Source organism: Cariama cristata, unplaced genomic scaffold (assembly GCF_000690535.1).
Source record: "Cariama cristata isolate BGI_N322 unplaced genomic scaffold, ASM69053v1 scaffold41301, whole genome shotgun sequence".
Classification (NCBI taxonomy): domain Eukaryota; kingdom Metazoa; phylum Chordata; class Aves; order Cariamiformes; family Cariamidae; genus Cariama; species Cariama cristata.
In genome coordinates this window covers 589-13,583 of record NW_009600591.1, presented here as the reverse complement: position 1 = coordinate 13,583, position 12,995 = coordinate 589, and the positions used below count along the sequence as shown (strand labels likewise).

Sequence of the window (12,995 nt, the reverse complement as noted above, 5' to 3'; positions counted from 1 at the left end):
TAAAGACTTTAGAGACAAACATTAGAAGCATCCAGGAAAGGGAAATAGTGAAAACCATCATGTAAGGCAAGTTGTTTGCTTCTTGACGTTAGATTTGATCCTGTGTATTCTTTTTATTTTATGGCCTGATTCACTGCTGAGACCTATTATGACTTACTGTATTTCCAAATAATCCCTAACACAACAGTATATTGAAAGGATGTATCTATTTGTCACTATAAATCGGATTTAGTTACCTTGTTAGTTAATGCTGATGTATCAACATAACTTAAAAAAAAACAAAATCCCCTGAGACCCCTTGTATAGACTATGTATTTAAATCACAATGTGATAGAAAAAGCAGCATCCCCTTCTGTACTCTGTGAGAGAATTCTGTGCTTAGCAAAGAGCAGATGAGTAATCTTGTGCTCCCCTCATGACTTGTCACTGACAAGAAAGAAAAAAATTCTGATTCTATCCCACGCAAACAAGCACGCTGACCTTCAGTGGTATGTGTAAAACAAAAAACAAACAAGAATCCCACCACAGGCCTCCTTCAATATTTACACTTTGTGGTCTCCAAATGATGACACTGTGGGCTTCCTGAATGAGACATGAAATACTAATGCACTGCAGTTTAATCAGGTTATGTCTTTAATATTTTAATGTGTTATGTATTTAATTAAGCAATAATAGTCCTCTGTTTTATCTGAACCCAAGTTCTAGAACTTAATCTACTCTACACTGCAATTTTAACTGCTTTTACTGATTCCGACCAGGAAGAACAGGGTAAGATTACACCTAAACCTTATATACTTCATGGTTTCTCTTCAAGATCAAGTAAAGGTTGATCCATTTCAAAACACTTTTGGTCCTGATTTATGCTTGATCTTCATTTATATTGGTATCAAACTTGAACAGACCTGAACTATTTTCATAAGGAAGCTAGGGGGATGTAATAGAAAGTTAGAGTGGCCACGATGCTGCTTTCTAATAGCCTCTCAGGAGCCAAAATTTGAGGAAAAGCAACCATGTTTTAACTCTGCCCTTATCCAGTGTCTATTTCTGTGGACGTGAGAGCACCACAATATGTGATCAGTTCCCGGACTTGAAGGAAAAGTACCCAAGGTAGCAAGCTGAAAACAGGGGTCAGAGAGGGGCTGGGGTTGCAGTAAGCCAGTAGTGCCCCCTTTCTGCCTCTGCCACCTCTTCCTTTTTCCCTCAGCAGGGAGAAGCCCTCCATTTCTTCCCTCAGCTTGCACTTGTCTTTCTCTTCCCTGTTTCACTAAGTGGCCCTGGAAGTCCTCTCATGAGTCTCCTTGAGCAGGAACTGTAAAAATAAAGAGAGGAAAACTGTTCCCCTGCCTGAGACAGTGATCTAGTAAGTTCCGCTGCTGCTAAGATACTATCTGCTTTGAGCTATGCCTGTATTTTCTGCAGGATGACCTGACCCAACCTATATCCATCAATCAGCAAATAAAGTCTAAGGTTGGGAAGAAAAAATAAAAAGTAACTGAAATCTAACCCATTTTTTTTGCTAACTGGCAAAGTGGTGCAAACTGTCAGTCTGAACAGAAAGGAAATAAGCATTTTGTATAATTTGTTAGTGTTAATGTGTTCTAGGATTTAAATATTAAATCCTGCTGGTTTTTAATGCATAATACTGAATAACCTTTTTTTCCTAGAACAACTGAAACTGATTAATTGAATTTATTTCCGAAAGCACCATACCTCTATACTTTATGTCTGTGACTTCTTAAAACTTGAATAGAATGGCATAAACTGACTATTTGAAATACTCTATCGGTATGCAAAAGTACATCAGTCATCTGTACAGCAGCACAAGGCTATGATAAAATAAAACGATGAAACAAAGCACTAAGGTGAACTTTGTCCACAGGGAAGCCTTTTTAAGTGATCCAATGTCAGCAAATTGCTTACTAATGTGTTGACTTACGGCAGCCCTCAAAAGTAAAATGAAAAGGCTGGAATTTACAGCATATCAATGAATCAGTTGATAAGCTTTTACTGGTTTAATATCCCCTTAGTTTTGCTGCTTGGAGCCACTTCAAGTTAGCAACAGAATGTTTACCATCTCCATGTGATAAAGGAAGTCAAACGACTAAACAAATTCCAGGACCATTATACTGTTTGGTGAGATTTAAATTAAAATTGTTGGGAGAAATCATGTGGAGGGAGGGAGGAAGAAACTAAAGTCAACTACATCATTTCACAATGACTTACCTCGCTTCCTAAACAATGGCAAGACTCTTAGAAAGCTGGAGATAATGTAATCCATTTGAAAAGATTTAATTGCACCAATAAAAGACTATACCACAATTAAATGACATACAGAAGTGACATTTATAGGTAGGATCAAAGAAATGCGCTACCTAGCATGCTGAAGCAACACCCTGCTTTCTGTGTATAGTAGAGCTAAGAAGCAGCCTTCTTTGGTTTCAGTGACCTTTCTTATCTCCTTTGATCTAGATTATTAAAAATTTTAATGATAGGTGTAGTAAGGGCTACTGTAGCACCCTGAAACAAGTAATATGTGTCCTTCCTAGTAGTAATATTTCAGACCTTGTTTTTTATGTTGTGATATCTATCCAAGCCTATGAAACTTGTTTAACCTTTGTGATCCTTCCAGAGGAGGTATGGATATCAAAAATTAGATTCCCTCCCAATTATGATGCCATTCGATTATGCTGATGTTTAGAGTGATGTGTTAAAAGCGCAGCACGAGTTTGAGTAGCAAACTTTATTTTAGAAAAGCCTTTTAGCATCTGGAAATGGATAGCTCTTTGTGAAAGATTTCTTTAATGTTTTCATTAACCAACACTTAAAAGTGTAAGCAGGAAACTCATCTACAATTCCCACTTGAAAGCCACTAAGAAAAATAAGTATATATCCTTTAATCATCATTGGTACTGAGTTCATTTAAGCCTGGCTAATCCATATGAGAAGACTTTAGAAATTTATCCTTAATAGAAGATGAAAAAGTAGTGCCCATTTTGTTCCCTGCAAAATCCTGAAGTGTTACATATGAGAATGATTTCCTAATGCTGTGGACTATATATGGAAACTATGGTAAATGAAGACCTTCCCATGGATTATAATCACATGACAAAATGTGGTCAGTCTATCAGGCTCTCTCCCTCAAACAGGTATCTAAGGTTGGGGCCCTAAAAACTAGCCCACTGCTTGGTAGACTGCCGTAGCCATCTGAAGTTCGGTGAAACTGAATTTAACAAATGACACTCAGCTGCAACTTTCAGTGTATTTAGAAGCCTTCTTCAGCTTCCCTTTGCTGAGACCCTGTTTATAGCTAAGTATGGTATCTTGAGCCCACAGAAAACTGACAACCTTATTGGGAAAGCAGCATGTTTCCCCACGCAGAAAAATCTGTATTTCTGTTCCCTGTTCTCACCACGCTACTTGAGGACAGTCACAATCCACTGAAGGATTCACTTCAACCAAACTTAAGTGTTTGGGCACTTTCAAGTATAACATTAGCTTTCTTCAGTTACCTCCATATTCATTTCCTCTGTTACAGGGAAGGAGTTTGCATTGATTACAAAGGTAGCGTAGCAACCAGTAAGCTGTTGTGCTACCTCGGTGTGAAGGAAGAGAACAGCGTTTCCCCCCTCTCCCCTGCCACTGTTACCAGGCAAGCAGAACAGTGCTACCAGTTTTGCTGCAACAGCCTGCCCCATCACCTCTAGGGTACCAATCTCACCATCATACCTAAACGCATAATACAGCAAGAGAAGGTCTTTGCCTCTAAAGCTCTTGTCCGACAGGATACAACCAAGTAAGTGTGAGAAATAATGACAGACAGTAACACCTTTTTCTGCAAGCACTCTTCTGTTTAACTAAAGCAGTGATTTAAAGAACAAACAAACAACTGATTTAAGTATTGGTTTAAACCTCCCACTGATGTTGCTTGCGACTTAGGTAAGAGTATTCTCCTAGTTGCATGCACTAGCTACATTTAAATGGCTGTCTTGTGTGGCTTTGTTCATCTCTGTTAACCAGGCTGTTTGATAATCTGGACTGGAAGATGACTTCTCTCCTTCCGAGAGGGACGGTTTAGTAATTGCTGAGGATGCATCAGAGCAGATTTTGTTTCTGAAAAGCTGAGCTGGGTTGGCTGTTACTAAATTGGGGGAAGGCTGGAAGTTGGTAAAGGAGGACTGGAAGATTGCCCAGGGACTCTGCAGCAGCTGTGTGCTTAAAGGCAAGCAGGGTCATTGAAAAATGATTGCACCTGATTTGGCCTCATTTGTATGGGGTCAGGACCCTAATTTAGTACAGTCTGACTCACATCTGAGCACAAGTCAGAGAAGGGCAAAGCTATGGAATGGAACTATCCAGTTCTGTGCCCAGTGAGAGAGCAATGACAGCAAAAAGTAGTTATGATTGTTTATGGATTTGTTTCTCCCCTTACTATACCCCCTTCATATAATTCTATGGGAAAAAAGAGTTTTCTGTGATGTATCAAAAAGAGAAGGGAAACACAGCCTTGCAAAAAACCCACTATTGTTGGCCTAGGCAAAAGGCAGGCCTTAATTTTAAGTATTTAAATTATTTTCCTTACTTCTGCATTGTAAAAGGGATGGAATGAACAGACTAACAAAAGAACCGGGTGCCTCCAGTGCTGCCTGTTTGATAGGAATAAGAAGGAATAAATGAAAAGGCAGAAAGCTGATATTCAGGAGCTTTGATTTAAGGGAGCTGAATCAGACCAAACAGACCAAAGAAGCAAATGCAATATACCTTTTTCTCCAAGAATTGCTTTCTTAATTTGCCATCCTTAGGAGCCACTGTTTTTCTCAGGTTTTTATACCATTTACTAACAATGTATCCCTTCCAGGAAGCTTGAATTCTGTAAGACACAATTTTGCTCAAGAAGAGGAAACTCAAATTTATATAATTTTGCTATTTATATGAAACAATTTTATGCATTTTTTTAAGCTTTAACTTTTGTAGTGCATTAATTCTGTCTAGTTTCTTATTATATTAAAGTTTTAACACATTTGGAACATGATTTAGAAATAAATATTTTCCAGTGACAACACCTGTAGCAGAAGTCAGGCTTACTTAATAGTGCACTTTATTTTAAACAAGCGTGCCCCATCATGTATGACTCTGGTCTGATACTGCTCTTTTCTACACATAGGACAAGACTTTTTACCTGTAAATTTTTCAAAGGCTTTCAGCCATGCCTGAAAAAATGATTGCAATTACAATATATTTCATATCATTGGAACAGATAAAACAGGATAGATGACAGAATGTAAAAAGTTTATTCATCCGTCCACAAATACTCTGAGATGCATATTTTTATAATTAAAATGTTAAGAGAATTTTGTAAATCTCCATATATTTGCATGCAATTTCTGAATTAAACTATTCCCACTTAGTATACAAATGTATAGCTCCATGTTTTCCCATATGGTTTAAAAAAAGGTAATAAAATGTAATAAAGTGCTTCATCATAAAATAGCCTTAAATTATATTTCTTATCATAAAAATCTGGAATCAAAATTACTTTTCAAGATGATTACATTTAATTCATTAAGATATTCACTTAAGTAGTTTAATTAAAACTCCCATATTACATGCTTGAATAGTTATATAAAAATGTACTCACTATATGGGATACATGGGAACATATCAGCAGCACTTGTTTTTCAAAGGAAAAAAAACCCAACAACCAAACCTGACTTTAAACCATTCTAAAAGCTGAAAAGTGAAAAATGCTGACAAGAAAAATTCTGACTGCCTGAAAGGTCATCAGTTTCTTTCCATTACTACTGCAGTCTTTCCGGTGAAAATAAAATTAGTCTTCTACAGAAATTAATTAATATATTACATCTTAAACCAATGTGTGAATTTTGTGTTAACAACACATGGAGAGGCAGAAAGCAAGAAATGCCAACTGCTGCTGACTGGAGCAAAAGATTATAAAACAAGTACTTAAAATGAAAGCTGATTAATTTTTTTTCCCTTTTCCCCACAGAGATGTTAAATTTCAAGAAGTGATATACATCAAATGCAGCTTTTCACACACACAAAAAAACGAAAGAGAAAGCATGTTCACAGGCTACAAGAAAACTTCACCTTTATCTGACCTAAATTCCCACCAAATGCTGATGATCTCCACCCTGACAAAAGATACAGAGTTGGACAAAAAAGGCAGTTGGCTCTTAGAGGAAGGAAAAACTGGGAAAGGAGTGAAAACCAGAACAAGTAGTGTGCACTATTGAGCTGGCAAACACAAAAGGATTAATGGCTAGCAGCCAGCTGAAGGGAAAGCTTTCAGATACAGTGGCTTTTTTCCCTTGAGGGAGGAAAGCTAACGAAACACTGAGGACAAAAAGAATTCCAGAGGCATTTCCCTTTTTGTGCCAAATCTAAAGTAACCTTTTTTAATGAGTGCTGTCTTTTGCTCTCTCTTGTCAAGCTTTAGACTTTCAGGGTAGCCAGAAACTGGCAGAATGGTCTTTTGCCAGATTCATCCCACCTGTCTGTGGACAACTACACCTTCAGTTAATGTTGATGTAAAAGGAAGCAAAAGCCCTATATCTAAGGTTATTAAAAGACCTTGCTTCACATCACAGACTTGGCTGTAAAAAGTCTTCAAGAAAAGCCGAAAGGGAGAACAGGCAGAAAAAACCACCCTACAATGCACTGTGGAAAGAAACTTGCAAGCAGTTGGGATAATTCTTCTAATTACCATCATCACCTCTCTGAAGCAGCACTCCTCTTCAATCAGTCACTTGTCCCTTTTGCTTAATATTTTCAAGATGATAGATGAAAGAACCTAATAAAGCATGATGTACTTATGCTTATGCTACACACATGCATTGAATAAAGCCATCAAGGTAAAATGCAAACATTTGTTCAGATAACCTAAGAAAGTGACTGACTGGTGTGAAGAGTACATCTACTTCCATTTTCCAAGTAGAAATAACTATTGAACTAAACTGTGATTAACAGAACTCGTGAAAAAACAAATATATCTTAAATTGTATAATTAAGGAATATTTACCATTCTGATGAAGGAAGGTTAGGATCATATCTAACAGGAGTTTAAATGAAGCAGAAAATAGCCTCTACCCACTTTGCAAGAACAGATAAAAACGCTGATTACCTTCTCCTCTACTGTCATAACTTCAGAAGTGAACAAACTCTACCAACCTTTCTCTGCCATGTCATGTCCAAAATACTTTCAGAGTTGGCCACTGATAGCTGGGTCCAGCTATTAAATGCTAAATGGTGTCTTACAGTAGAATCTTTCCTTCCTTTCTTCCTGCAGCTAATGATTGTTAGCAGTAACTCCAGAAAAAAAATTTTAAACACAGTTGTGTAGTCCACAAAATTATCCAGTTATACATGCATATTGCATGTATACAGTTATCCCTGCATACTGCACAAGGCTGTATGGAGTCTTCATGCTATATAGATCTTTGCTTTACTTTTACCCAACCTTCAGCAGCTAGTGGCAAGGAAGGAGGCTCAGCTAGGCCTGATTTCTGAGCTGTAGACAATAACAACAACAAATCGCTGAATAAAACTCATCAGCAGATGGAGACAATGGATTTTCTTCATGTGAAATTAATTGATGATACACTTATTTAAAAATACTTTATACAGATGCTTCACATAAATCCATCATCAGACAAACCACTGGCAGGCAACATACTTCTTACTCTTAATTAGCTATTCAGTAATTGTCACAACCTCTTTTACACACAGGATTTATACAGGACATTTTTTAAAATGTAAACTTTCATTTGCCAAGTAATTTGAAATTATTTTGATACCTTTTCACAGCCATTAAGATGGGGATTTTTAACTAGACAATGTAACAACGCACAATAACATAATTTCAAATCATCAGTATAAACAAAATCTCTGCTAGAATTCATTTGTGAAGGTTTCTTCACCATTGCATTTTTGTATTCTTAAAATAAAAATAAAAATTAATAAAGTGGTATAATAAAACACTGTTGCTGGTGCAAAATACTAAAGTGCAATGAGACTGTGATGGATGCAAGAGAAATAAAGAGCATAAAGAAACAAAGAGACAGTCATAAGGCACCAGTGATAGTGTCACTGTGATAGCTGACTCTGTTGATCTCAGATGATAACTGTGAGGTGCCTTGCTTCATGTCCACATGAAAACTCTGCCTTCTCAAAGAAGGAATCCGCAAAATTACTTACAGTATCCCCCCCGCCCCCACAAATGCCAGATAAAGTCTAGTGTCAGTATCTCAGTAGTAAAAAAAGATGCTAGTAGGTACAGCAAAAGATAGATCTTTGTCATCTTTGAAGACTAGAGGAAGCAGCTTATGTGGACTGACCAAAGTGAATGGAGGAATGTCCAAGGTATGTGTAATAAGCCAATAACGTGAATCCACGATAAGGCCTCAATGATATTTGCTAAAACAAGAAAGAAAGAGCGATGTGCAATAGTTAGAACGCAAGCTGATGACACCCAGATGAGAGTTTTAGTTCTAAATGGGAAGGAAAGGGTCAGCTCTTTCATTCATACTGAAATCTTCGCATAAACCAGACATTAATAAGCAGCACTTATTTGTTCTGTATCAGCTTTCAAAACCCCATCAGACAGCTTGCATATCCAAACCCATTATACTAGTTAGTCATGAAGAGAAAAGGAATCCTAACAAACCAAAGAATGAGGTTTTGGTGATCCACTTGCTCAAGTACCTCATTATTCTAGGATAGGATTTGTTAATTTTTGAGACAAAAATTCTGCTCCTGAGCTCATCTATCTACAGATGTACATCGTTAATCATTTAAAATTTGCACAAAACTGTCTTTGATCTTTTTCAAGAACTTCTGTGAGGTACTGAAGGAATTATAAGGAATACTTTCTTCCCTTTAGTTGAACTATGTGCCTAACCTACTTCCTTGTGAGGTCATGACATCCTTCAAATGTAAATCAATTTGATTCCATATCTTAGAACAACAGGATGGTTTTGAGATTTCAAGCTGGGTCAGTTTATGGTTTTGGAACTACGTGGAAAGTGCTTTCTCTACATATGGTTTGGTTCACATAGACCCCACCTTGTGACTTTTGTTACCCTTGTAAAGGTATCAAGTCAAAGGTAAGCAATGCATGTAAACCCAAGTATCAAAAGAAAATTTGAATGAATGAATTCTGTAGATTACATCGATGGTCATATAGGAATTGTCTTAGAGGCACACTGCTTTCAGTTCCTGGACAACTCGAAACCCAGACACAAATACAGCACCTCCACACGTGCAGGAGCTCACAGCTCTGCCTGCAGGCTATGGGCTAGAATTCAAACCACTCTGTGTCAAGCAGCAAAGTGCATACGTATGTATTTACGGCATCATAATTTTAGAATATGAAATATACACTGTATTAACATAAAATAGCGTTGTCTGTCAATTTTGGTGCAGTAAAATGCTTTTATCTGGTGCTCTTGATGGTGAAAAGTAATAGCTTTAAGAGAAATACGAAGGATTCCACAAACTTTTTAGAGTCTAAAAACTAGTTCAGAACATGTATTTTGCTTAAAGCTTACGCTGAACTGCTGAAATTGGTAGCTGAGTGACAAAGAAGTTTTCCTAAGCAGGAGTGCTCTCCTTCTTGACCACGCAGTTCTTGAAGAGCATATATTGCACAGATCAGTGTTTCTGCTACAAAAGACGAATCAAATTATAAAACACATGATAAAAGTTGCAGTAAAAACATATATAAAGTTTCATCTGGCAGCGAACGAGTAAGGAAACAAGATCCTGTTTTGATAGTCCAATACACACAAGTGATGGTCTTTAGGTGAGAAAATCTGGATACACAGCAAGTGACCAAGATAACAAACCAGTCACAGCACGAAAGACAGTATCACAACATAAAAAATGCCTACCCTTGATTTTCTTCCAAGCACTGTGGTCAGAGACTGTTTTAAGAAAGACAATGAGATCACTTTGTGGAAAGCCTTTTGTATACCCCCAGGGTAAGAAAAAAATGCTTATTTAAAACTTTCACAAATGGATGATTAAAGCTGCCAAATAGGAAGAGATTGGCGGCAAAACCTAACTTCTAAATAATACAAACCAGATGGGATATTTGTGAGGGACAGGCTGAACAGGTGCTTAGAAGGAAAGCTTTTATACAACATACTTGATGAAGGAAAACTGGCAGCAGGACACACAAGAAGGGATATGTGGTTGAAGCAAAAGGCTCTATGAAGATATTCTCAAAGCAGGAGTTTGAATAAATAGAAGCAATGAAAGCCTACATTTATCACAGCTCAGGACATCTAAGAGCTTACATCCTTATGCACCAAGTTTACAAGCCCAACCCATTTACTGGCACACCCATTTACAACCAAGTGAGTTACTTACCCTAAAATGAACATTAGCAAAGTGATTACATACATTGACCTTTAAACTATTATTATTTGATTTTAGGACTCAGGTCCCTATTGATAAAAATTTAATGATAGAGGCCTGTGAGATTTTGTTTGATTACCCACAAACTGAAGAAGAAAAAGTTGTATTAAATTACATTTTCAAAGTTGTTTCACAGCTGTAAGGTTTGAACCACACCATTCTTATTAAGAAAAGCTTGACACAAGCATTTTAAAATAATGTGAGACTATCGGTGAAAATACTAATACTCAAAACCCAGAAACAATTGCAATTTAAAAAAAATCTTTCAGCACATTCTTTCAAATCACTTGCACAACCATTCATATGCGACATTTCAGTCAATGCTGTGATTTAGAGGGAAAATACTTTGTCTTTCTTATAATTGCAGAGAACATGCTCACACTTGGGCTGCATTTTTCCACCACAACCTTTAGCTTCCATAATCACTCATTATTTAGATTTGCGTTAACCCCAGTACCTCTCTGCTGTTTTTTCCCCCCACTATCCTCTCTTCTTTCAAATTCCTCTTCAAAACGAACCAAAGAAAAAACCCTCCCATCTTTAGAACTACAACCATGTAAACATAGTAATAATCACCTTTTCTTACTACCTTTGTCCTATCACTTGTTACACTCACTTGTTGTGCATTATCTTATGTTACCCTCTTAACCTTCAGCCAATTCCAGAAGGCAGATGCCTGTGCTTGTGTGGAGCCTCGCTGATTTACATAGTGCTCTGTAGAGCTGGGACGACTGTGACAGTTACTATAATGAAGGCAACATGATCTTCAGAGAGGCCTAAGGGCATTTTTATGAAAAAGAATAAATAAAACAATTATTAATGACTATGAAAGTTTATTATGCTTAAAACTGCAAACTGTGGAGCCGGAAGGTCCTTTAAGAAATGCCTTATCAAGACAACTGAAAGGATGGAGACAAGAAGATGTTCATGGCAAGAATACTGTAGAAACCTTTAGAAAAGGGAAATACAAGACTGAAACTGATAGGTGGGAAGCACGTTTGGACTCCTGGTCTGTTAAGATGCTCCTTGGCTTCATTTTTTTAAGCAATATTGTCTGTTGCTGCTGTACAACTGTATTATTATAATACTATTTAAAAGCAAGTTCTCTCACCAGGCATCATTCCAAGCCCTCACATCTGTGACTTTTATCTTGTTGCATGTTTGCTTCTAAATTTGAAAAAGGTATTTAACTACAGGTGTTAATTCTTCCCAGGTTTAGCCCCAGGACTATTGTAAAAACAACCCTTTTTAACTTTGAGTAAAGGTGGGTATATATTATCAAAGAATACATTTAATGCAGCACTAGTAAATGTCTTTTTACTGAATATGGAATGAAACAAACCATTTCAAATAGGCTTAAAAAAAATCTTAATACTAAAACATTCCCCCAAATAAATACAATATCAAAATCATTGATTTGCTTGAGAATATAAGGTAAATAAAGTGATGACAGTCAATATACAAAACATATTACAAAAAGCTTAAGACTTCCTGCCTCTTAATGAAGAATTCTTCTTCATCAAGATGCACTAGCTTCTTCATTTTTACCTTACTGTCATAAGAATAATATTTTTTAATACATTTCAGGTATGAAAAGATGCATTCAAGCCACTGATGGCAATTCCACTGTTTACCTGATGGCTTAAAATGCTGAATTTTGACAAATTTTAAGACAAGATTTTATGCTGTTTAGCATTAAATTATCTTATTGAACAGAAAGCTTATCTTCCTCATTTTAGTTTTATTTTAAATAAAAACAAAATTCACAAATCAGAATATAATGATTTACCTAACGTTAGCTGTGGAGGACTGGGATCAAGAACATACTCCTTTTCTGCATCTTCCTTGTTTTTGCGGTGAGAGCTCTTTTTTCTTAGTCCAGTATCTACTACTTCTCTGAATATTACTTTGTTCACGGGTTTGTAAATGTTCTTGGTATTCCTTGTCCTTGACTTAAAAGGATCTGCTAATGAAAGATCCTGGAGCTGATGACTCTGTATTATGTGATCCTGTAAAGCAACTGCAGAAACTGCTATCATCTCTTGTTTGGAGAAGTGGCCCTAAGAAGAAAAAAACAAAAAAACCTAACCCTTGAATAATTATTGTTATAAATGATTTAAAAACATATATATTATACTAAATTAAAAGAAATTCTGCTCTTAGCCAATACTTTTGACTTGTCAAAGGCTTTTATAAACATGCAACTCCCATACTTGAAGCCTAACATACAATTACCATAATATGATATTTAAGATTGATGTTTCTGACGCATCCTAGTTTTAACTTATAAAAAGTCAAATGAAATCTTTGATTTATCATTTATATTACATAAAGTAGCAGTAATTTTTAAATTTTAATTACTGAGCCCATAATTATTATATGCAATAAACTCATTATGGACTATAAAAGTTTGGCATGCCCAAACATATTTTTACTTCAATATAATTAAAAACAATCCCAAAGGCTAACCTTGCCTTTCAGAACACTGAATATAAACAAGAATATATTATTTTTATACAGGGAATGGGCTTATCTATCTATTCCTCCATTTCTCCCCACCC

At 36.4% G+C, this 12,995-nt stretch overlaps 1 protein-coding gene across 1 annotated transcript in view; it reads right to left on the bottom strand.

Annotated features, from left to right (window-relative positions):
• Positions 1 to 12,494, bottom strand: part of RNF32 (ring finger protein 32) — a gene marked incomplete at its 5' end in the record, with an annotated part of 14,567 nt that extends 2,073 nt beyond the window's left edge. Inside the window, 5 exon segments of the mRNA XM_009710069.1 lie at positions 4,759 to 4,867; positions 5,083 to 5,207; positions 5,636 to 5,687; positions 7,402 to 7,525; positions 12,224 to 12,494. Of these exon segments, the coding sequence (XP_009708371.1) occupies positions 4,759 to 4,867; positions 5,083 to 5,207; positions 5,636 to 5,687; positions 7,402 to 7,525; positions 12,224 to 12,494 (681 nt within the window).
• Between the last annotated feature and the right edge of the window lie 501 nt (positions 12,495 to 12,995).